The sequence below is a fragment of the Bombina bombina genome, chromosome 9, assembly GCF_027579735.1.
Source record: "Bombina bombina isolate aBomBom1 chromosome 9, aBomBom1.pri, whole genome shotgun sequence".
Taxonomy (NCBI): domain Eukaryota; kingdom Metazoa; phylum Chordata; class Amphibia; order Anura; family Bombinatoridae; genus Bombina; species Bombina bombina.
In genome coordinates this window covers 197,909,348-197,932,041 of record NC_069507.1, presented here as the reverse complement: position 1 = coordinate 197,932,041, position 22,694 = coordinate 197,909,348, and the positions used below count along the sequence as shown (strand labels likewise).

At 36.8% G+C, this 22,694-nt stretch overlaps 1 protein-coding gene across 2 annotated transcripts in view; it reads right to left on the bottom strand.

Moving 5' to 3' along the window:
• The window catches only part of LOXL4 (lysyl oxidase like 4), a 168,424-nt gene that overhangs the window by 75,331 nt on the left and 70,399 nt on the right, over window positions 1-22,694 (bottom strand). Inside the window, exons 4-7 of one of the 2 annotated variants that reach the window (XM_053691737.1) lie at window positions 12,919-12,957; window positions 11,758-11,971; window positions 10,041-10,046; window positions 8,686-8,869 (exon numbers count right to left, since the gene is read on the bottom strand). In XM_053691737.1, coding sequence (XP_053547712.1) covers window positions 8,686-8,869; window positions 10,041-10,046; window positions 11,758-11,971; window positions 12,919-12,957 — 443 coding nt within the window. The remainder of the gene's footprint in view (window positions 1-8,685; window positions 8,870-10,040; window positions 10,047-11,757; window positions 11,972-12,918; window positions 12,958-22,694) is intronic. The other variant, XM_053691736.1, reaches the window with a different exon arrangement.

Here is a 22,694-nt window from a genome sequence, read left to right as displayed (position 1 = left end):
CAATCAGCCAATAGGATTGAGGTCGCATTCTATTGGCTGATTGGAACAGCCAATAGAATGCAAGCTCAATCCTATTGGCTGATTGGATCAGCCAATAGGATTGAACTTCAATCCTATTGGCTGATCCAATCAGCCAATCGGATTTTTCCTACCTTAATTCCGATTGGCTGATAGAATCCTATCAGCCAATCGGAATTCAAGGGACGCCATCTTGGATGAAGTCATTTAAAGGAACCTTCATTCTTCGCTTGGACTTCGTTTGAAGAGGATGCTCCGTGTCGGCTGGATTGAAGATGGACCCGCTCCGCTCCAGATGGATGAAAATAGAAGATGCCGCCTGGATGAAGACTTCTGCTGCTTGGAGGACCTCTTCTGCCCAGATTAGATGAAGACTTCTGCCCCTCTGGAGGTCCACTTGTGCTCGGCTGGGTGAAGATGTCTCAAGGTAGGGTGATCTTCAAGGGGGTAGTGTTAGGTTTTTTTTAGGTGGGATTGGGTGGGTTTTAGTGTAGGGTTGGGTGTGTGGGTGGTGGTTTTTAATGTTGGGGGGTATTGTTTTTTTTTTTTACAGGTAAAAGAGCTGATTACTTTGGGGCAATGCCCCGCAAAAAGCCCTTTTAAGGGCTATTTGTAATTTAGTATAGGGCAGGGAATTTTTTTATTTTGGGGGGCTTTTTTATTTTATTAGGGGGATTAGAGTAGGTGTAATTAGTTTAAAATGCTTGTAATTATTTTATTATTTTTTGTAATTTAGTGTTTTTTTTCCGTACTTTAGTTTATTTAATTTAATTGTAGTTAATTGTAGTTAGTTTATGTAATTAATTTAATGATAGTATAGTGTTTGGTGTAATTGTAATTTAAGCTAGGATTTATTTTACAGGTAAATTTGTACTTATTTTAACTAGGTAGCTATTAAATAGTTAATAACTATTTAATAACTATTCTACCTAGTTAAAATAAATACAAAGTTGTCTGTAAAATAAATATAAACCCTAAGATAGATACAAATGTAATTATTAGTTATATTTTAGCTATCTTATGGTTTATTTTATAGGTATTATTTAGTTTTAAATAGGATTAATTTATTTATTTGTAGTTATTTTATTTAGATTTATTTAAATTATATTTAAGTTAGGGGGGTTAGACTTAGGTTTAGACTTAAATTTAGGGGTTAATAAATTTAATATAGTAGCGGCGACGATGGGGGCGGAAGATTAGGGGTTAATAAGTGTAGTTAGGTTGCGTCGACGTTGGGGAGGCAGATTAGGGGTTAATAAATATAATGTAGGTGTCGGCAATGTTGGGGGCAGCAGATTAGGGGGTCATAGGAATAATGTAGGTGGCGGCGGTGTCCGGAGCGGCAGATTAGGGGTTAATAATATAATGCAGGTGTCGGCGATGTCGGGGGCAGCAGATTAGGGGTTAATAAGTGTAAGATTAGAGGTGTTTAGACTCGGGGTTCATGTTAGGGTGTTAGTTGTAGACATAACTTCTGTTTCCCCATAGGAATCAATGGGGCTGCGTTAGAAGCTGAACGCTGCTTTTTTGCAGGTGTTAGGTATTTTTCCAGCTGGATCTGCCCCATTGTTTCCTATGGGGAAATTGCGCACGAGCACGTTTAGCCAGCTCAACGCTGACTTTAGCAGCGCTGGTATTGAGGTGAGATGTGGAGCTAAATTTTGCTCTACGCTCACCTTTTTGTGGCTAACGCCGGATTTAAAAAATCCTGTAATACCAGCGTTGTCTTAAGGGAGCGGTGGAAAAAAAAGGCTCGTTAGCACCGCACCCCTGTTACCGCAAAACTCGTAATCTAGGCAATTGTATCTAGCTTAGGTTTTATTTTTATTTTACAGGCAAGTTTGTATTTATTTTAACTAGGTAGAATAGTTACTAAATAGTTATTAACTATTTACTAGCCACCTAGCTAAAATAAATACAAATTTACCTGTAAAATAAAACCTAACCTGAGTTACACTAACACCTAACCTTACACTACAATTAAATCAATTACATTAATTAAATTAAATTACCTAAATTACAAAAACAAACACTAAATTACACAAAATAAAAAAAGAAATTATCAGATATTTAAACTAATTACAACTAATCTAATAGCCCTATCAAAATAAAAAAGACCCCCCAAAATAAAAAAAAACCCTAGCCTAAACTAAACTACCAATAGCCCTTAAAAGGACCTTTTGCGGGGCATTGCCCCAAAGAAATCAGCTCTTTTACCTGTAAAAAAATACAAAACAACCCCCAACAGTAAAACCCACCACCCACACAACCAACCCCCCAAATAAAATCCTTTCTAAAAAAACTAAGCTCCCCATTGCCCTGAAAAGGGTATTTGGATGGGCATTGCCCTTAAAAGGGCATTTAGCTCTTTTACTGCCCAGACCCTACTCTAAAAATAAAACCCACCCAATAAACCCTTAAAAAAACCTAACACTAACCCCCGACGATCCACAGTTTTCGAAGACCGGACATCCATCCTTATCCAAGTGGCAGAAGTCCTCATTGAAGCCGGCAGAAGTCTTCATCCAAGCGGGCTGAAGTCCTCATCGAAGCCGGCAGTAGTCTTAATCCAGACGGCATCTTCTATCTTCATCCATCTGGCGCGGAGCAGATCCATCTTCAAGACATCTGGCGCAAAGCATCCTCTTCTTCCGATGGTCAACGTAGAATGAAGTTTCCATTTAAGGTACGTCATCCAAGATGGCGTCCCTTACATTCCGATTGGCTGATAGAATTCTATCAGCCAATAGGAATTACAGGGGAAAAAAATCATATTGGCTGTTGCAATCAGCCAATAGGATTGAGCTTTTATCCTATTGGCTGATCCAATCAGCCAATAGGATTGAGCTCGCATTTTATTGGCTATTCCAATTGAAAGCTCAATCCTATTGGCTGATTGCAACAGCCAATAGGATTTTTCCCCTTTAATTCCTATTGGCTGATAGAATTCTATCAGCCAATCGGAATGTAAGGAACACCATCTTGGATGATGTACCCTAAAGGGAAACTTCATTCTACGTTCACCATCGGAAGAAGAGGATGCTCTGCGCCGGATGTCTTGAAGATGGATCTGCTCCGCGCCGGATGGATGAAGATAGAAGATGCCGTCTGGATGAAGACTTCTGCCGGCTTCGATGAGGACTTCGGCCCGCTTGGATGAAGACTTCTGCCAGCTTCGATGAGGACTTCTGCTGCTTGGATGAGGATGGATGTCCGGTCTTCGAGAACTGTAAGTGGATCGTTGGGGGTTAGTGTTAGGTTTTTCTAAGGGTTTATTGGGTGGGTTTTATTTTTAGAGTATGATCTGGGCAGTAAAATAGCTAAATGCCCTTTTAAGGGCAATGCCCATACAAATGCCCTTAAAAGGGCAATGGGGAGCTTAGGTTTTTTTAGATAGGTTTTTATTTGGGAGTGTTGGTTGTATCGGTGGTGGGGTTTACTGTTGGGGGGTGTTTGTATTTTCTTTTTTCAGGTAAAAGAGCTGATTTCTTTGGGGCAATGCCCAGCAAAAGGCCCTTTTAAGGACTATTGGTAGTTTATTGTAGGCTAGGGTTTTTTTATTTTGGGGGGCTTTTTTATTTTGATAGGGCTATTAGATTAGGTGCAATTGTTTTTTTATTTTTGATACTGTGTTTTTTTTGTAACTTAGTGTTTTTTATTTTTTGTAACTTAGTGTTTTTTATTTTTTGTAACAGTGTTTTTTATTCTTTTTCTAACAGCAATTTTCAATTGTAGATTTAAATAATTTGAGTAGGGTTAGGTTTCTAAATATGTAATATAGTTAATTTAATTGGTAGTTTAATGTAATTTAGTATAATAGTTAGGGTAGGTTAATTAATAGTTTAATATAGTTTAATGTAATTTTAGTATAATAGTTAGGGTAGGTTAATTAATAGTTTAATATAGTTTATTTTAATTCTAAAGGCAAGTTTAAATTTATTATAAGATATGGATGAGGTAATTTTAATGTAAAGTTAGCGGGTTGTTAGGTTTAGAGGTTAATAGCTTAATTTAGTTTATGGCGATGTGGGGGGCTGGCGGTTTAGGGGTTAATAGGTTTAGTAAGTAGTAGTGATGTGGGAGGCCAGGGGTTTAGGGGTTAATACATTTATTTAGTTGCGGCGGGGTCCGGGAGTGGCGGGATAGGGGTTAAGACATTTATTTAGTTGCAGCGGGGTCCGGGAGCAGTGGGATAGGGGTTAAACATTTAAGTATAGTGGCGGTGTTTAGTGACAGGGTATAAATAAAGTTGGGAAAAAGCCGAATAGCAGAGAGATCCATGACTGCTAGTTAACAACAGTCCTCTGCTCATCGCCCCGTACTTTGATGTGTGCATTTTTGCCGGCTTTTTTGATAAATATGGAGATCGTATTCAGGTCCGCAGCCGCAAAGTTAGGCGATGTTAGGCGAGCGTATTGGTGCTGGCGAATGCAGCCTAGTTGACGGCTTGATAAATAGGCCTCTATGATTCTATTATCCTCTGTTATGTTATTCAACGCTTCTTTCTCCCTAAGTGATAGGTTATGTTTTTGTTTCTTAGATTTTTTATTTAAATCTCTCAATTTTTCTTCTATCACTTTTTGAAATGTCTCTACTGAGTGCATTCTAGAGTTTATTAGGTATAAGTTACTCTTTTTTCTGAAACTTGTTCTTACAAACTTGTTCACATCCAAAATGGTATTGAACAATACCCAATACCCTTGGACAATACATGCAATTCAATATCAGTTAGATTTATATTAGACAGGTTTAATACATTATTATTCAGGCATATTTTTTCTGATGTTTTCCCGATCTTGTGGTATAAGTCCTTTGCTGTGTCATTTTCTTGTTCCGTCATTTTCTTGTTCTGTATAATACTGCTGCAAGAATGTATCTGTACTAGTTTGTATATAACTATATTCTGTAGTGAAAGCATAATTGCATAGTGAGGACTTTAAGTGAAAATATAACTGTATACCTTTAAGAAGAGAGCATATTTAGTTGGAGCAGTGAACAAGTGCATACAAGCACAAAACATGTCTGCTGCATAGGAACCCAGCTGTCCTCACTATCGCAGAGTCTGCCAAAGCAGTGTCTAAGCTGTTGACACTCATTTTTGTTTTAAACATGAAATAAAGTTTGGATCTTTTATATAGAGGAGTGCCTGGACATTCTGTGTGTACATATATATGTGGGTGTGTATCTATATATATATATATATATATATATATATATATATATGTGGGTGTGTATATATATATATATATATATATAATAACCAGCACTTAGGACATAATAAAACAATTGTTTTGTTTTTTAAGAGACACTAAAGTCAATATTAAACCTTCATGATTCAGATAGAGCATGCAGTTTTAATTTGCTTTCATTATCAAATTGAGCACAGTGTTTTTACATGCACAGTTTCTGAGGCATCAGCTTATATTAAGCATGTGCAAATGATCCCAGTCTAATTGTATATGCCTCTGTGATTGGCTGGTGGCTGTCACATGATACAGGGGGGGGGGGTCCGTAAATGTAAGTTAATTTTTACATTTTATTTGGAAAGAAATCTACTGCTCATTTAAAAATTAGGGTAAGTACATTGTCTTTTTATTATGCATGTTCTAATTATTCAATTCTACTGTATTGAAAGGCGCTTTAACATTTAAAAAAAAAAATGTTTTATCAAGTTCTGTGAGAGTTCTTTATAAAAAGTAGCTCTACATTTTGCACAAAATCAGGTGTTTGATCTAAGTTCTAAAGTGGCTTTGATAGTGGCTGTAGTGCAGGAGTTACTTGTTAGGACTGATGTGGTATATATACATACATACATATTATATATATATATATATATATATATATATATATGTGTGTGTGTGTGTGGCAGACAGAGCACGGGCTGAGCAGGGGCAGTGACGGCAGTCTCTGGAAACTGGAACATTTACCCATAAAGGAAAACAGTACGGTAGATATCTCAAGTCACAACAGTTCCGCAATATGCAGGACGGTTGGGACAGACTGACTTTCTCCAGTAGACAGAATGAAAAGCATATGTGAAGTTCCTAAGAACCTCATTTGGTTTTCAGGTCATTTATTGCTGACCTCTGATCTACTGCATACGTCTCCCTAAAGCAAAATAATGCCATGGTAAAATTAAGGGACATATTTCTCAAAATATTTATACGAAAGAGCATTTTAACCCCTTCAGGATGGACCCATCTGTCCAAGTTAAACAAAAAAGAAGAAAATGAAGCACATGATTGTCATTGTAATCATGTGTTTAAAAAACTGTGCTGATTGGCTCCTGGGGAACTGCCTGCGTTACTAGGCTCGTCCCCCTGTCGGTTCAATCACTATTTGTTTTTAGAATGGAGCAGGATGCCGCATAAGTTGGGATGATCCATGCCATCCTAAAGGTGCTTAAACCCATCGATTGTAGAATGGCATGGAATGTCCTAATGGCATCAAGTGGTTACATCATTTTATTTATTTATTTATTTTGTATTAAAAAAGTTTAATTAAAAGCTGTTTCAATTTGAAGTAAACCTGACAGGAAGTGAATAATTATGTACAACTGAGTCCTGTGACTCTACTGCTCACTGGCTGACATAAAGTTGGTTTATTAAAGGGACACTTAGCCCAATTTTTTCTTTTATGATTCAGATAGAGCATGCAATTTAAAACAACTTTCTAATTGACTCCTAGGGGCATATTTATGATTGTGCGAGTGGACATGATCCAATATAGGTGATCATGTCCGCTGCGCATCGATAAATGCCGACAGCATACGCTCTCGGCATTTATCATTGCACCTGAAGGCTCGCCGGAAACATGGGGCATCAAGCTCCGTACGGAGTTTGATAAATATGCTCTCTATTATAATTTGGGTTTAGTATCCCTTTAAAGTGAATGTAAATTTTGATGCTAAAGTGCCAGTTTTTTAAAAATTGGATTAAAAACAGGGGCACTTTAATTCATCAAAATTTACATTTCACTTGTGTTGTGAAAAAATACTTACCTTTTAAACTTGATAGCTGCTCCAGCTTCCTCTGCCCGTCACAAAGTCTCTTCCTTGGTCTAAAATGAGAAATCCGTCTTCCTCCAATCACGGCTTCGAATCAGACACTTATTCCCCGGGGGGGGGGGGGGGAAGCTGTGATTGGAGGATGACTGATCCATCATTTCTGACGTCAGAAATGGCTTTGCGACGACCGGGGGAAGCTAGAGCTGCTGTCAAGTTTAAAAGGTAAGTATTTTTTCACAGCGAATACTCGAATTTTTAGATAGAACAGAAAACATTTTTGAGTACCATGCACTTTTACAGCTAATAAAGCATTTTGCAATTATTAAGCAAGACTTGTAGATGTCAAATTTCTTTAACAGATGAAAAACACCATATGAAGCATTTTCAAGAAGAAATCTAACAATACGTATAGATACTTTTCTAATTGTTCTGATTCTGTATGTTATCTGTACCTTAGTTTTATTTTGCCAGCACTTTATGTTTATCTATACACCAGAAGAACAATTATTAGGTAACTATAGGAAATAATTACAAATAAAAATTTAATTTGATTTCAGAGGCTCCATTTCTATCCATCAGAATTTTATACAAAGTCTGATGGCTTTTTGCAGGGTTTTCAGATTCAAAGATATTCCAGCCCATTAGAAAATCCAAGCAACAACCCACTTATCACGAGCTTATTATTATTTTATTTGCAGATCAATACCCCTATATTTTGTAGCCATATTTCAGTCCATCACAAAACACTTTTCCAGTCACATTTCTCACCATTTTTGGACTTTTCATACTCTTTAGCCTTGACCTCTTAAAACCCTATTTTTGTTTGTTTTAAGACACCTCTGGAGTGTTTGCAATGTTTTTTCCCCATTGATTACGTTAATAACACCAATGATATAATAAAAAAAAAGTACAAATCATACTTTTAAACTTGCGCTAAAAGAACATTGATGATTGCAATAAAATATTTGGATGTTTAGAAATGTAAATTCTAAAATGATATGAAATTATTAGAGTCATAAATTGATATACACGGTAATTAAAAACCTGCAATCAAACATATTACACAGTCATATTTCACTCTGAATTAGCTAGCTGTCATCTTCGCTTTTGCTTTAATGGTGGGGTGTTGTTGGGGTTTAGGGGTTAATAGGTACGGGTGTGCTTGCGTTGGGGGGTTGTGCTGGTTTAGAGCTTAATAGGTTAGGGGTGTTTGCGGTGGGGGATTGTGGTGGTTTAGGGGTTAATAGGTTAGTGCGGTGGGGGATTGTGGTGGTTTAGGGGTTAATAGGTTAGTGCGGTGGGGGATTGTGGTGGTTTAGGGGTTAATAGGTTAGTGTGGTGGGGGATTGTGGTGGTTTAGGGGTTAATAGGTTAGTGCGGTGGGGGATTGTGGTGGTTTAGGGGTTAATAGGTTAGGGGCAGCTTGTGGTGGGGGTATTGGCGGCATAGAGGTTAAATAGTTTAGGGGCAATTTTTTACTTTTATCTAGATTTTTTCTGCAACTAAACAAATATGATTGTTGTATTCTAATAATAATATAAGCAATAATAGTATAATAAAAAAATGAAAAAATAATTTACCGTTATCTAATGTATTGTATTGAGTTCGGCTCTGAAAATAGAATTATCAGTATTTTAGCCTTAATAAAATAAATAGCTTACCTTGCCCAAGTTGGCCTCCAGTAATGGCCTCCTTGGCAGATCCAAATCCGAGTTCTCTGCATACAACACTGGCGGAGACAAGGTTCCACTTGTCATCACAAATGGTTCCCCACTTTCCATTCTTTAATACTTCTACCCTTCCTTCTCCTGCTAGTGGCCCTGCCCTGAGTCTCACCAAAGGCTCCTAGGTAAGAACAAAAAGTAATAGACAATCTTAGCCTATATTTGACAGGATTCATGTTATTTTACATTTAATTACCTATGTTTCCAGAATGACTATGGATTTTTAGCAAAATACAAAATCGTGCTCTGTGTATCCATTTAACCTATTGGCTGCTAGATAAAGTTCCAATGAATTTCATTGTATTTACTAAAAGCAAATGATTTAAACAGCACTGGGTACCTCCTGACTTGACTGTAAATTTAATTTCAATAGTAAGCACTTATCTATGTACAGGGTCATTAAATGCAACATTCACACTAAAAGGTTTTAAAATATGCATAGTGGAAAAACCTTTGCTATACATAGTTTAATTTTTTATTTTGCCTCCGTTTCAGGGACATTCTATTTTTGGCCATTTAATGGCCAAGATTAATATGTGTCTATGTTGTTTTTAATAGAAATACCTATGTTCTTCACTTGAAGAAATAAATAAATAAAAATATATACATATCAATATATATGTAGATTGGTTTAGCCATATAATGTCCTGTGGACAAGTTGTCAAAATAACCACAGTATTGCAGTATGCAATAATACCTTTTTATATTGCTATATATATATATATATACTTATAATATATTTTGCTACATGATAATTTTCTTCTAAATTAAATACATACAGCTAGATTACGAGTCTTGCGTTAGCCTTAAAAAGCAGCGCTGAGAGGTCCCAATGCTGCTTTTTAACGCCCGCTGGTATTACGAGTCTTGCAGGTACAGGTGTACCGCTCACTTTTTTGGCCAGACTCGAAAATACCGCAAATCTACTTAAGTCAATTGCGTATCCTATATTTTCAATGGGACTTGCATAACGCCGGTATTACGAGTCTTCCAAAAAGTGAGCGGTACACCCTCTCCTGTCAAGACTGGTACCGTATTTAAAAGTCAGTAGTTAAGAGTTTTATGGACTAACGCCGTAGCATAAAACTCTTAACTAAAGTGCTAAAAAGTACACTAACACCCATAAACTACCTAATAACCCCTAACCGAGGCCCCCCCACATTGCAAACACTAAAATAAAAATTTTAACCCCTAATCTGCCGAACTGGACATCGCCACCACGATTAAAAATATATTAACCCCTAAACCGCCGCACTCCCGCATCGCAAACACTAACCCCTAACATCGCCGACACCTACCTACATTTATTAACCCCTAATCTGCTGCCCCCAACGTCGCCGGAACTATATTAAATGTATTAACCCCTAAATCTAAGTCTAACCCTAACACACCCTAACTTAAATATAATTTAAATAAATCAAAATAAAATTACTACAATTAACTAAATTATTCTTATTTAAAACTAAATACCTATAAAATAAACCCTAAGCTAGCTACGATATAACTAATAGTTACATTGTATCTATCTTAGGTTTTATTTTTATTTTACAGGCAACTTTGTATTTATTTTAACTAGGTAGAATAGTTATTAAATAGTTATTAACTATTTAATAGCTACCTAGTTAAAATAAAGTCAAATTTACCTGTAAAATAAAACCTAACCTAAGTTACAATTACATCTAACACTACACTATATTAAATTAATTACCTAAATGAACTACAATTAAATACAATTATCTAAAGTATGAAAAAAAAACACACTAAATTACAGAAAAGAATAAAATAATTACAAATTTTTTAAACTAATTACACCTAATATAATCCCCCTAATAAAATAAAAAAGCCCCCTAAAATAATAAAAATCCCTTCCCTATACTAAATTACAAATAGCCCTTTAAAGGGCCTTTTTCAGGGAATTGCCCCAAAGTAATCAGCTCTTTTACCTGTAAAAAAAAGTGCAATACCCCCCAACATTAAAACCCACCAGCCACACACCCAACCCTACTCTAAAACCCATCCAATACCCCCTTAATAAAACCTAACACTAACCCCTTGAAGATCACCCTACCTTGAGAAGTCTTCACCCAACCGGGCCGAAGTCCCCAACGAAGCCGGGCGAAGTGGTCCTCCGGAGCGGCAGATTAGGGGTTAATAATATAATGTAGGTGTCGGTGATGTCGGGGGTGGCGGATTAGGGGTTTATAAGTGTAATATTAGGGGTGTTTAGACTCGGGGTTCATGTTAGGGTGTTAGGTGTAAACATAACTTTTATTTCCCCATAGGAATCAATGGGGCTGCGTTTTTTTCAGCCGGCTCTCCCTTATTGATTCCTATGGGGAAATCGTGCATGAGCAAGTTTTGACAGCTAACCGCTACCGTAAGCAGCTCTGGTATGGTGGAGAAAAATTTTGCTCTCCGCTCACTTTTCTGTGGCTAACGCCGGGTTTCTAAAAACCCGTAATACCAGCGTTGTCTGTAGGTGAGCGGTGAGCATAAACTGCTCGTTAGCACCGCACCCCTGTTACCGCAAAACTCGTAATCTAGGTGATAGATATTTGAAGTATTATTAATGCACCTTCGCAACTTCAGATTAGCACACAAGCCAAAAAAAGAAAATTAATTTTTTGCGCACCTTATAGAAGTCTATAGGTAAAGGTATTTAGCACAGTCATATAATCCAACCTGTTATCGTGTCTGAGTCTTTTGTGTGCACACTATCTTTTTACTTTTACCATCACAAACATATGAGCGCCACTGATTTACCTTGAGTGCAGTTAGCGCTTAACTGTACTAACATTTTTGTGCTTCACTTGTAATCTAGCCCGATGGTCCATTTTTATTGTATGAGGATCTATTGCAATTTTATTCTTAGTTGCTAATATATATACCATGTATATATATAAAACAAAATGTCAATATCCCTTTAAGTTCACAGCACTCTGTTTAAACCTGCATATTTTAAAACATGTTTCATTGTGCATATTGTGCTGGCCATTAAAACATGCTTACCATTGCTCTAAATGCTTTCTTGTATGTATTCCCATGCCCAGAGCTGTACTGAGGTGCGGCCACACATTTCACTATGGCATGCATCCCATTGTGACATGCAGGTTTCAAATGTTTAGGAGAAATCTGGACATTACAATTAGCCAAGTGAGGCTCATTTCCTGCGCAACTGACTTTGTGAATCCAGAACATCTTCTTTTTACTGAGAGTTTTTAGCCTAGGAAACAAAGCAGCACAAATATATGTTATAACACAATAGAGAGTATCTTGTTGCAATGGAAAAATATATTTACCCATAAATCCAAAATGAAAAAAGATGCCAAGATAAGAAGAGTAGAGGTATTTTGTTATTGGACTAAGAATGCATTGTAAAATAATATTTAAGAGTTTCCTCTTTGGTTCTGAACATGATGAAATTTATAAATTATAAACTGAAACACAGAATGATATAATTTACTATTCAAAATGCCCAAGTTGTCTTTAGTGAGCGCGATATATATATATATATATATATATATATATATACATATACACATATACATATAGATAGATTCCATATATAAATATATATACAAAAACCTTCATGGGAACGTAGTTCCTGCACTATTTTTGCAGGAAGAACTAAGTTCCCTCTGGACAGAGAACAGAAACGCTTCAGTAAACACTGCTGCTGCTGGTGGGAGGAGCTGGAGCACAGTCTAATTAGAGGGATAATGAGATCCTATAGTAATGGGCAGTAACACTTCCTACAACATGCTAAATACAAGCATGTCAATGGTCCCTGGAATGTGTGTAACACATGATGCTTGTATATCTGTGTGGCTTGCTCTGGGGTTATTTAACTCCCCTCACCTCAATTGGGTGAGACTCTGTGACAGAGGAGTCATCTCAGGCCCAAAAGCAGCCATTCAACCCTTCATTTGTTATAATTTGCTTTGATTAACCAAAGTGTATAGATTATTTACATACATACATATACAGTGTGTGTGTGTGTATAAAACAATATTAATTGTGAGAGGGGGGGGGGTGGAAGTTTTGGTGAGTTCCCACACTTTTTTTTGTAGGACTTGACCCCTGCACCTTGTAGATTTTTAAGAGACGTAACCTTGCAGTAATATAGTTGTTTAGTTTGATGTTCACATGAAGTCTAATAGGGTTTATTACCTAGCTTTAGGAGCTTTCATCTTCAAATTCCAAAGTTTCCTGTAATGAAGAAGACAAATATTAGAGACTGAAATAAATCATGGCCTATAATCATCGACAATTGAGAGAGATGTTGCATCCAGATGCAGGATGCATCCAAAAAACGTACTAAATTCATTTTAACAGGAATTGTCTAATGAATAATGAAAAGCTACAAAAGATCAAACTTCTGACAGCTAGTCGTAAAAGATGTCTTTTAATAAATGATAGCATGGAATGTAAAAATAAGCCTGGAATGTTAGAATAATACAATATCATGTAAAAAGGAGAAAATATCAAAGCTCAGAAAACCTGTGGACTTTGGGAGGCCGTCGCTTTCGCGCCATGTGGTGTGAGGGGGAAAAAAACTTATCAACAAGTTAGTCCAGATACATAAATATTGTAGATAGCCTGAATTCGGCTTATAACAGGTCTGCCCTCACAACAGCACACATCACTTCACACGGCAGCTGTCCGCACATAGGTACTGCACTATCAGTGTATAGAAAGGGAGTAGGTAGGGTGCAAAAGTAAAAAATACAGATTGTGTTTTAAGATTAAGTAGAATGACCTAAAAAAAAACACACACACCACCTATAATGGTCTGGACTACAAGTGGAGCACTAATTTATTGTGAGCCCCTAAACTGGCAAATTTGCACGATAGATAAACAGCCATTACAATTGGCAGGTTATTGCTACCATGAGCTTGCGGTAGCAATAAGTGCTCCGAAAATCAACCAGAGGTCAGACCTTCATTTTCAAAATATCTCCCAATTGCCCCCAAAATAAAGCATATTGTAGGTTTTTATTTTTTTTTAAAAAAACAAGCATTTTTATTTTATAAAAACAAACAAGATGGCAGATGTGGGGTGTTAGAAAAAACCCAGACACTGAATAGTGCCTTTACATTGCGGTCTATGGGAACTGTGTGTTCCCTGTAAATATATATATATGATTATTTACATATATATTTATGTTTTAATATGTGTGTATACAAGTCTGTGTTGTGTGATTATTTTATTAGGTTTATAATGCTATTTAGCAAATGTTTTTGTTCATTTAACTTAGTTTAATTATATATTCTGTGTTTTGTGATTATTTTATTAGGTTTATAATGCTGTTTAGCATTTAAAGTCTTTATTTCAAAGCTTTAAAAATAATGTATTAGGTGTTACTTATGACAATTTTGAGAGGAGCCTGGAACCTATCTCCCTCACTTTCCATTGATTTACATTATAAACTGTGTTTCAATTTACAACGGTTTCGATTTACAACCATTCCTTCTGGAACCTAACCCCGGCGTAAACTGAGGGCTACCTGTATTAAGAATTGCATTTTAACTAATAACTACTTAGTCATTTCACATCCCTCTGATAGAGACATTGTTTTTTTAGTCATGTGACACTCTTCACCGTTACATATCAGTTTTAGCACTTTTGCTGTGAGGCAGCCTCTCAGATCTTATCTTATATAGGAATTTTAAAAAACCTATTTATCTATTTATATAACTTGTGTCATTTTCTGTAGCGTAAATTGTCAACAGCAATGGAACTATTATTTCATAATATTTTCAGAAACATTTTACAGTTTATGTTTAACATTAGTTCGTCTTCAGAAAACTCAAACATTTAGGAATATATACATATACCATTTATTAATAATAAACATCATCATCACAATAAAAATAATAATCATTACCGCCAGGTTATTATCATTACTATCAAGATCACATGACAGCTATAAGGACATGAAACTCCTTTTTTCTATTGTAAGACACCTATTATTCAAATTAAGGGTCTTGTGATATATTTATGTGGTAAGATAATAGCCCTTTTAGATTTATCAGGACTATTGATGTGAGATATGTCAGTGTTATAACAATAACCTGGTAGCTGGATGAATATGGGACCACTTATTTGAAAGAGCAGAATTATTACTTTAAAAAAAAACAGGATCTCCTGTCCCATTGTGCCGTAGTATGTGACCCCTCATTTGAGAGAGAGGCCTCTCCAGTTTACAAAGAGGAGTCACTTTCCCAATGTTAGTACATTTAGGGGGCTGCTATAGTCCCTTTCAGAACCCATAACACTTTACAAGTGAGATAGAGAAAGGTGATAACAATTTTTACTACTTTTAAGAGTCCTAACATGTCTTGTTTGAAAGAGGGAGATGCTATCTTTAAGGGATATAGGGTAATTTTCAGTGCCATTGTTTATGGTAATACCATACTAATGACTTGGGTATAACCTCTGTTGATAATATATGTCTCCTTTCTTTCCAGAATGAAGTCTCATGCCCCTCAGGAGCTTATAGGGATGAGGCAAGCTTTAAAAGAGCTCCATATCTTTAAAAAAACAAACACTCTGGTATCTAGTTGGGCGGGTAATTACCATTACCCCAGTGATCACCAACAAATTAGAGGGGAATTGGACCCCTTATTTAAAAGAAGGATTTTTTTAAACAGAGGGGGGATATATGAGCTTCATATATAATTTATCTGCTATGGTCACCTTCATTCTAGGGAGACAAATGACCCTCATCTTCTTTCAAATGATGGGACACTTGTCCCTCTAGGTCAAACAGTGAGAGAGATTAGGGGTTCATGAGTGCCATCTTCCCCTTAGACAAATCTACTCTTTGTCTGGTGGCGCAGGTGATCACTATTTTTTCTCCTGCCCTTGAGTTGTGCAATCTTTCATTTGAAAGTGGAGCCTATTCTATATTAAACTATGGATTGTATATGAGATATAGATTTGGCTTGAAGAGTCACCCACCTATTATTATTATTATCGGTTATTTGTAGAGCGCCAACAGATTCCGCAGTGCTATAGCACCTCCACAGTAAACAATTAGGAAGTGCATTTGACCATAGACACCTCCTTATTGCATGTAACATCATCAAGCACTGCTCAGTGGCATCAAACATCATTCTGGCACTGAGATTTTGGGGCCACAGTAATACTGTAGAAGCAGAACAATACTGTATTTCCATTATACGTGTAAAAATGCTCATAATTAATTAATATTTATTATAAAAATATTTGGTTTTAGTACTTGTTTAATGCAAAAAATAAAGTTAAATTCTGCCATTTGCCCCATACTAGACATGCATTACCTGACAAAAAGGATTTCACTATGTTACCAATAAGCAATAACTGGGCATCTTCTAATTCTAAGGACTGGAAATGTTGTTACATATCTTTCCCTTATTGGCCTTAATAAAGACTATGAAGTACTGCAAATCAAAGCAAATTTTCCTAATAAAATGTCAGTGGCAAGTTGTGTCAGCTCAATTAACAAGCCCAGAGGGACTCCTACAAATATGGTAAGTGATGGAGGTAAGTGTACAGTCTAAAGACCGCTGCTCCATAACCTGCTCTGAGGCGGCGGACAGAAATCGCCAGAAATCAACCCGATCAAATACGAAAAAAAAAAGGGAATAATATAGCCCCTCAATTCTATGCATCTAGCCAAAAATCTGGGATATGCCCTGCATTAATATTTTGAAGTACAAATTCTGTATTGTTAGATGGTCTTACTAATTCAATCTGTGTGTTTTCAGACAGCGACCTAATAACTGTTATCCATTTCTTAAAGAAACGTTTTAATTGCATATTAGTCAGTTGTTGTATCATATATTGTTCTATCGTACTGTACATTGAGCTAGAAGGATTTTTTTTAAATTTGAAAATTTTGGAATGTTGGGGGACTTAATTAAATTCCTTGTTATTAGTACAATCGTATTGATTAGCTCGTTATTCCTGCATTGTTCTGAATATTTTGTTAAAAAAGAATACTTGGTGTTCCTCAATCTCTGTCTCTAATAGCAGTATTTCTTTAAGCCAGTAGTTGATCTGTGACCAGAGTTGTAATACTTTGGGACCAAAAATAATGAACAAAATCTGCTCTCTCTGTTCTACATTTAGGGCATGTTTTCTTTGCTTTATAGCATTTATTTAGAGAATTTACTGTTATATAACTCCTGTTTATTAATTTTAGGTGAGATTCGCGCCAAGTAGTAGGAACCCAAGTTTTTTTAATAAGTTTTAAGCTCTCCTGTACCCTTATATCCTCTCTATTTGGGAAATCTTTTTGCCACTTTATTCTAATTTCTTCTATTTGTTTAGTCATAGGGGTATATTTATTAATGTGCGACGTATCATGCCCGCCGCTCATCGATAAATGCCGACAGCATACACTGTCAGCATTTATCATTGTACCAGCAGTTCTACTACTGGTGCAATGCCGCCCCCTGCAGATTCACGGCCAATCGGCCGCTAGCAGGGGGTGTCAATCAACCCGATCGTATTCGATCGGGTTGATTTCTGTCCGCGGCCTCAGAGCAGGCGGACAAGTTATGGTGCAGCGGTCTTTAGACCGCTGCTTCATAACTACTATTTCCGGCCAGCCTTCAAACCATATGGAGCTTGATAAATATGCCCCAAGTGTGTGTTAATTAACTTATACAAACCAGAGATGGTATGGACCCTAGCTTTATATAGCTTAATCATACTACATAATTCCCTACAATTATTTTTTTATTATTTAAACAGCTAAGGAAACTTAAAAAATACATCTACATGTTATTCTCAGACTAATATTTTCAGCATTTATTTACACCTAGATTACGAGTTTCGCATTAGAGGCTGTGTGGTGCTAATGAGCAGTTTATGCTCACCGCTCACTTACAGACAGCGCTGGTATTACTGGTTTTTACAACCCAAACAAGAAGTGAGCGTTGAGCAAAATTTTGCTCCTTACTGCACTCCAATACCAGCGCTGCTTACGTTAGCGGTGAGCTGGTGTAACGTGCTTGTGCACGATTTCCCTATAGGAATCAACGGGGAGAGCCGGCTGAAAAAAAGTCTAACACCTGCCAAAAAGCAGCGTAAAATTCCTTAACGCAGCCCCATTGATTCCTATGGGGAAATACATTTTATGTCTACACCTAACACCCTAACATGAACCCCGAGTCTAAACACCCCTAATATTACACTTATTAACCCCTAATCTGCCGCCCCCGACATCGCCGCAACCTACATTATATTATTAACCCTTAATCTGCCGCTCCGGACACCGCCGCCACCTACATTATACTTATGAACCCCTAATCTGCTGCCCCCAACATCGCCGACACCTACATTATATTTATTAACCCTTAATCTGCCGCCCCCAATGTCGCCACCACCTACCTACATTTATTAACCCCTAATCTGCTGCCCCCAATGTCGCCACCACTATAATAAACATATTAATCCCTAAACCGCCGCACTCCTGCCTCGCAAACATTAGTTAAATATTATTAACCCCTAATCTGCCAGCCCTAACATCGACGCCACCTACCTACAATTATTAACCCCTAATCTGCCGCCCCCAACGTTGCCGCCACTATATTAAAGTTATTAACCCCTAAACCTAAGTCTAACCCTAAACCTAACACCCCCTAACTTAAATATAATTAAAAGAAATCAAAATAAAATTACTATAATTAACTAAATTATTCCTATTTAAAACTAAATACCTGTAAAATAAACCCTAAGCTAGCTACAATATAACTAATAGTTACATTGTAGCTATCTTAGGGTTTATTTTTATTTTACAGGCAAGTTTGTATTTATTTTAACTAGGTACAATAGTTATTAAATAGTTATTAACTATTTAATAACCACCTAGCTAAAATAAATACAAAAGTACATGTAAAATAAAACCTAACCTAAGTTACAATTACACCTAACACTACACTACAATTAAATTATTTCCCTAAATTAAATACAATTAAATACAATTACATTAAATTATCTAAAGTACAAAAAACAAACACTAAATTACAGAGAATAATAAACAAATTACAAGATTTTTAAACTAATTACAACTAATCTAATCCCCCTAACAAAATAAAAAAGCCCCCCCAAAATAAAAAAAGCCCTACCCTACACTAAATTACAAATAGCCCTTAAAAGGACCTTTTGCGGGGCATTGCCCCAAAGTAATCAGCTCTTTTACCTGTAAAAAAAAAGTACAAATCCCCCCCAACATTAAAACCCACCACCCACACAACCAACCCTACTCTAAAACCTACCCAATACCCCCTTAAAAAAAACTAACACTAACCCCTTGAAGATCACCTTACCAGGAGAAGTCTTCATCCAACCGGGCCGAAGTCCTCAACAAAGCCGGGAGAAGTCTTCATCCAAGCCGGGCAAAGTGGTCCTCCAGATGGGCAGAAGTCTTCATCCAGATGGCATCTTTTATCTTCATCCATCCGGCGCGGAGCGGGTCCATCTTCAAGACATCCGACGCGGAGCATCCTCTTCTGACGACGGCTAAGACTGAATGAAGGTTCCTTTAAATGACGTCATCCAAGATTGCGTCCCTTCAATTCCAATTGGCTGATAGAATTCTATCAGTCAATCGGAATTAAGGTAGAACAAATCCTATTGGCTGATCCAATCAGCCAATAGGATTGAGCTTGCATTCTATTGGCTGTTCCAATCAGACCAATAGAATGCGAGCTCAATCCTATTGGCTGATTGCATCAGCCAATAGAATTTTTTCTACCTTTATTCTGATTGACTGATAGAATTCTATCAGCCAATCGGAATTGAAGGGACGCAATCTTGGATGACGTCATTTAAAGGAACCTTCATTCAGTCTTAGCCGTCTTCAGAAGAGGATGGTCCGCGTAGGATGTCTTGAAGATGGACCCGCTTCGCGCCGGATGGATGAAGACTTCTGCCCGTCTGGAGGACCACTTCGCCCGGCTTGGATGAAGACTTCTCCCGGCTTCGTTGAGGACTTCGGCCCGGTTAATATAGTGGCGGCGATGTCGGGGGTGGCAGATTAGGGGTTAATAAATGTAGGTAGGTGGCGTCGATGTTAGGGACGGCAGATTAGGAGTTAATAATATTTAACTAATGTTTGGAATGCGGGAGTGCAGCAGTTTAGGGGTTAATATATTTATTATAGTGGCGGCGATGTCCGGTTCGGCAGATTAGCGGTTAAAAATGTTATTTTAGTGTTTGCGATGTGGGGGGGGGGGGGGGGCTCGGTTTAGGGGTTAATAGGTAGTTTATGGGTGTTAGTGTACTTTTTAGCACTTTAGTTAAGAGTTTTATGCTACGGCGTTGTAGTGTAAAACTCTTAACTACTGACTTTAAAATGCGGTACCAGTCTTGACAGGAGAGGGTGTACCATCACTTTTTGTCAGACTCTTAATACCGGCGATATGCAAGTCCCATTGAAAAAAAGAGGATACGCAATTTACGTAAGTGGATTTGCGGTATTTCCAAGTCTGGCTAAAAAAGTGAGCGGTACACCTGTACCTGCAAGACTCATAATACCAGCGGGCGTTAAAAAGCAGTGTTATGACCGGCCAACGCTGCTTTTTAAGCTTAACGCACAACTCGTAATCTAGCCGTTAGTGTTTATTGTCCCTTTAATATTAGTTTATTGGAGGAGAATTTGACCTTCATGGATTTCTAACAGGAGATAAGATTTTACTACCGTGCTCGCTCACATCTCTTAAGGGGCTTTGATAATTCACAAACGCTTTTATGAAGTAGCTGAAAACCTTGAGACAGATTTCTCAATACATTTTTTTCTCCTGACAGAACCTCAATGGGAAGATGACAGCATTTAAATGTCTAATCCCTTTTACTGTAATCTGTTTTGGTCCTCATGTTCCTCTCATTGACTTGACTTATTACAATTTCGAGTTCTGTATTCTTGAAACTATAAGAGCCTTGGTGGCAGATCTACAATAGCAATACTGAAAATCTTTAGAGTTTAAAAAACAGGGAAGGCAAAATATATCATTTATCTGACACAAGCAGATTATTAATAGCTCCAGAATTAGACACAGCGTGAGACACTCTCTTTTAATTAAAGGCATCTATAAACATTTTGCTATTCCTGAAAGTTTAATTAAATGCATACTAATGTGTAAGATCCATGATATTTAATTTACTTGCAATGATAAACATGTTAAATGTTAATTGTTTTGAAGCCTGCATACAAGAGATACTGCAGCCATGGAATATATACAATTGCTTCCTAAAAGGGATATGAACGTGCAAAAATATCACAAGAACTGCTGGTGCAATGATAAATGCCAACAGTGTATGCTGTCTGCATTTATCGATGTGCAGCGGACATGATACGCTACATTGTATCATGTCCGCTCGCACATTAATAAATTGACCCCTTAGTGTTGTCTAGGAAGGGAGTTAAAGGGACACTAAACCCAAATATTTTCTTTCAGGATTCAGACAGAGCATGCAATTTTAAGCAACTTTCTAATTTACTCCTATTATCAATTTTTCTTCGTTCTCTTGCTATCTTTATTTAAAAAACAGGAAAGCTTAGGAGCCGGCCCATTTTTGGCTCAGAACCTTGGTTACCCTTGCTTATTGATGGCTAAATGTAGCCACCAATAAGCAAGTGCTATCCAGGTTGCTGAACCTAAAATGGGCTCCTAAGCTTTACATTCCTGCTTTTTAAATAAAGATAGCAAGAGAACGAAGAAAAATTGATAATAGGAGTAAATTAGAAAGTTGCTTAAAATTTCTGCTCCATCTGAATCATTAAAGAAAACATTTGTGTTAAGTATCCCTTTCAAGGCAGCTTCAGGGCAGCAATAAAGTACTAAGACATTTCTAAACACATCTGGTGAGCTAATGACAAAAGGCATATGTGCATAGCTATCAATCACCAGCTAGCTCCCAGTAGTTCATTGCTGCTCATAAGCCTACCTAGGTATGTTTTTCAATAAAGGATACCAAGAGAGCAAAACAAATGTATAAATAGAAGAAAATTAAAAATTATTTTTAAAATGTCATGTCCACGAAATATATGTTTTAAAAGAATTGAAATGTTTTAAAGAATTTTAAAGAATGTTGTTAATGTGACTTCTATTGGTTTGCAGTAACCTTTCAAATGCCTTTTATCTCCTGTGCAACAACCAGCTAGAGACATATAAGAGAAATATAGAGAGAGATAAAAGTGAGATACAGAAATATAAGTGAATACCTGCACTAATCAAGCAAACACAGTTCAGAATCTTGCAGTGTCAGGGTTCTAAAGTTTTGAAGTCTACATTCCAGCCTCTATGGGGTTATTAAAAACCCTGCAATCTTTAGAGGTTAATTGAAGGAAAATCAGGCAAACTAAAGTAGTGCCAAAGTTTTATGCATTTAACGTATAATTACATTTTGAGTTTATTGTAGTTTTTAATAATGGCACTTTATTGATAAAACTCTAATTTTTACAATTCATAAAACACTAGAATGTACATTTAAAACTATGTTGCAAAAGGTTTACATAAAGTTAACAGGTTTTAAAAACATTTTGTTTGGAACTTTTGCATTATTCTGCACTACATTTACTTTTGAAAGTCAGTTATCTCCTCTACAGAGGTCAGTTAGGCACGGATGTAAATAAGCTAACTCATGTGTAGCATGTTGCAGGGTGAATGTGGGTCTCTGAGGGATGTAGCTTTATATTCTGGCTAGGACTTATATTGATAAAGAGATGATATTGTATGTACACAGTGTGACACATTGGTTACATTATTAATGTTTGATCAACTTGTAAATACACATAGCAAATGTTTATGTCTCCAATGTACAACCCTAGTATGTACAACCATTAAGATTGATATTATTACCATATTATATTGCTAAACCATCTTACATATAGGGCTCCATTTATGAAGCAGCGAATGCTGCTTCGGAGAACCATCGTTTGTTGCGTCCACAA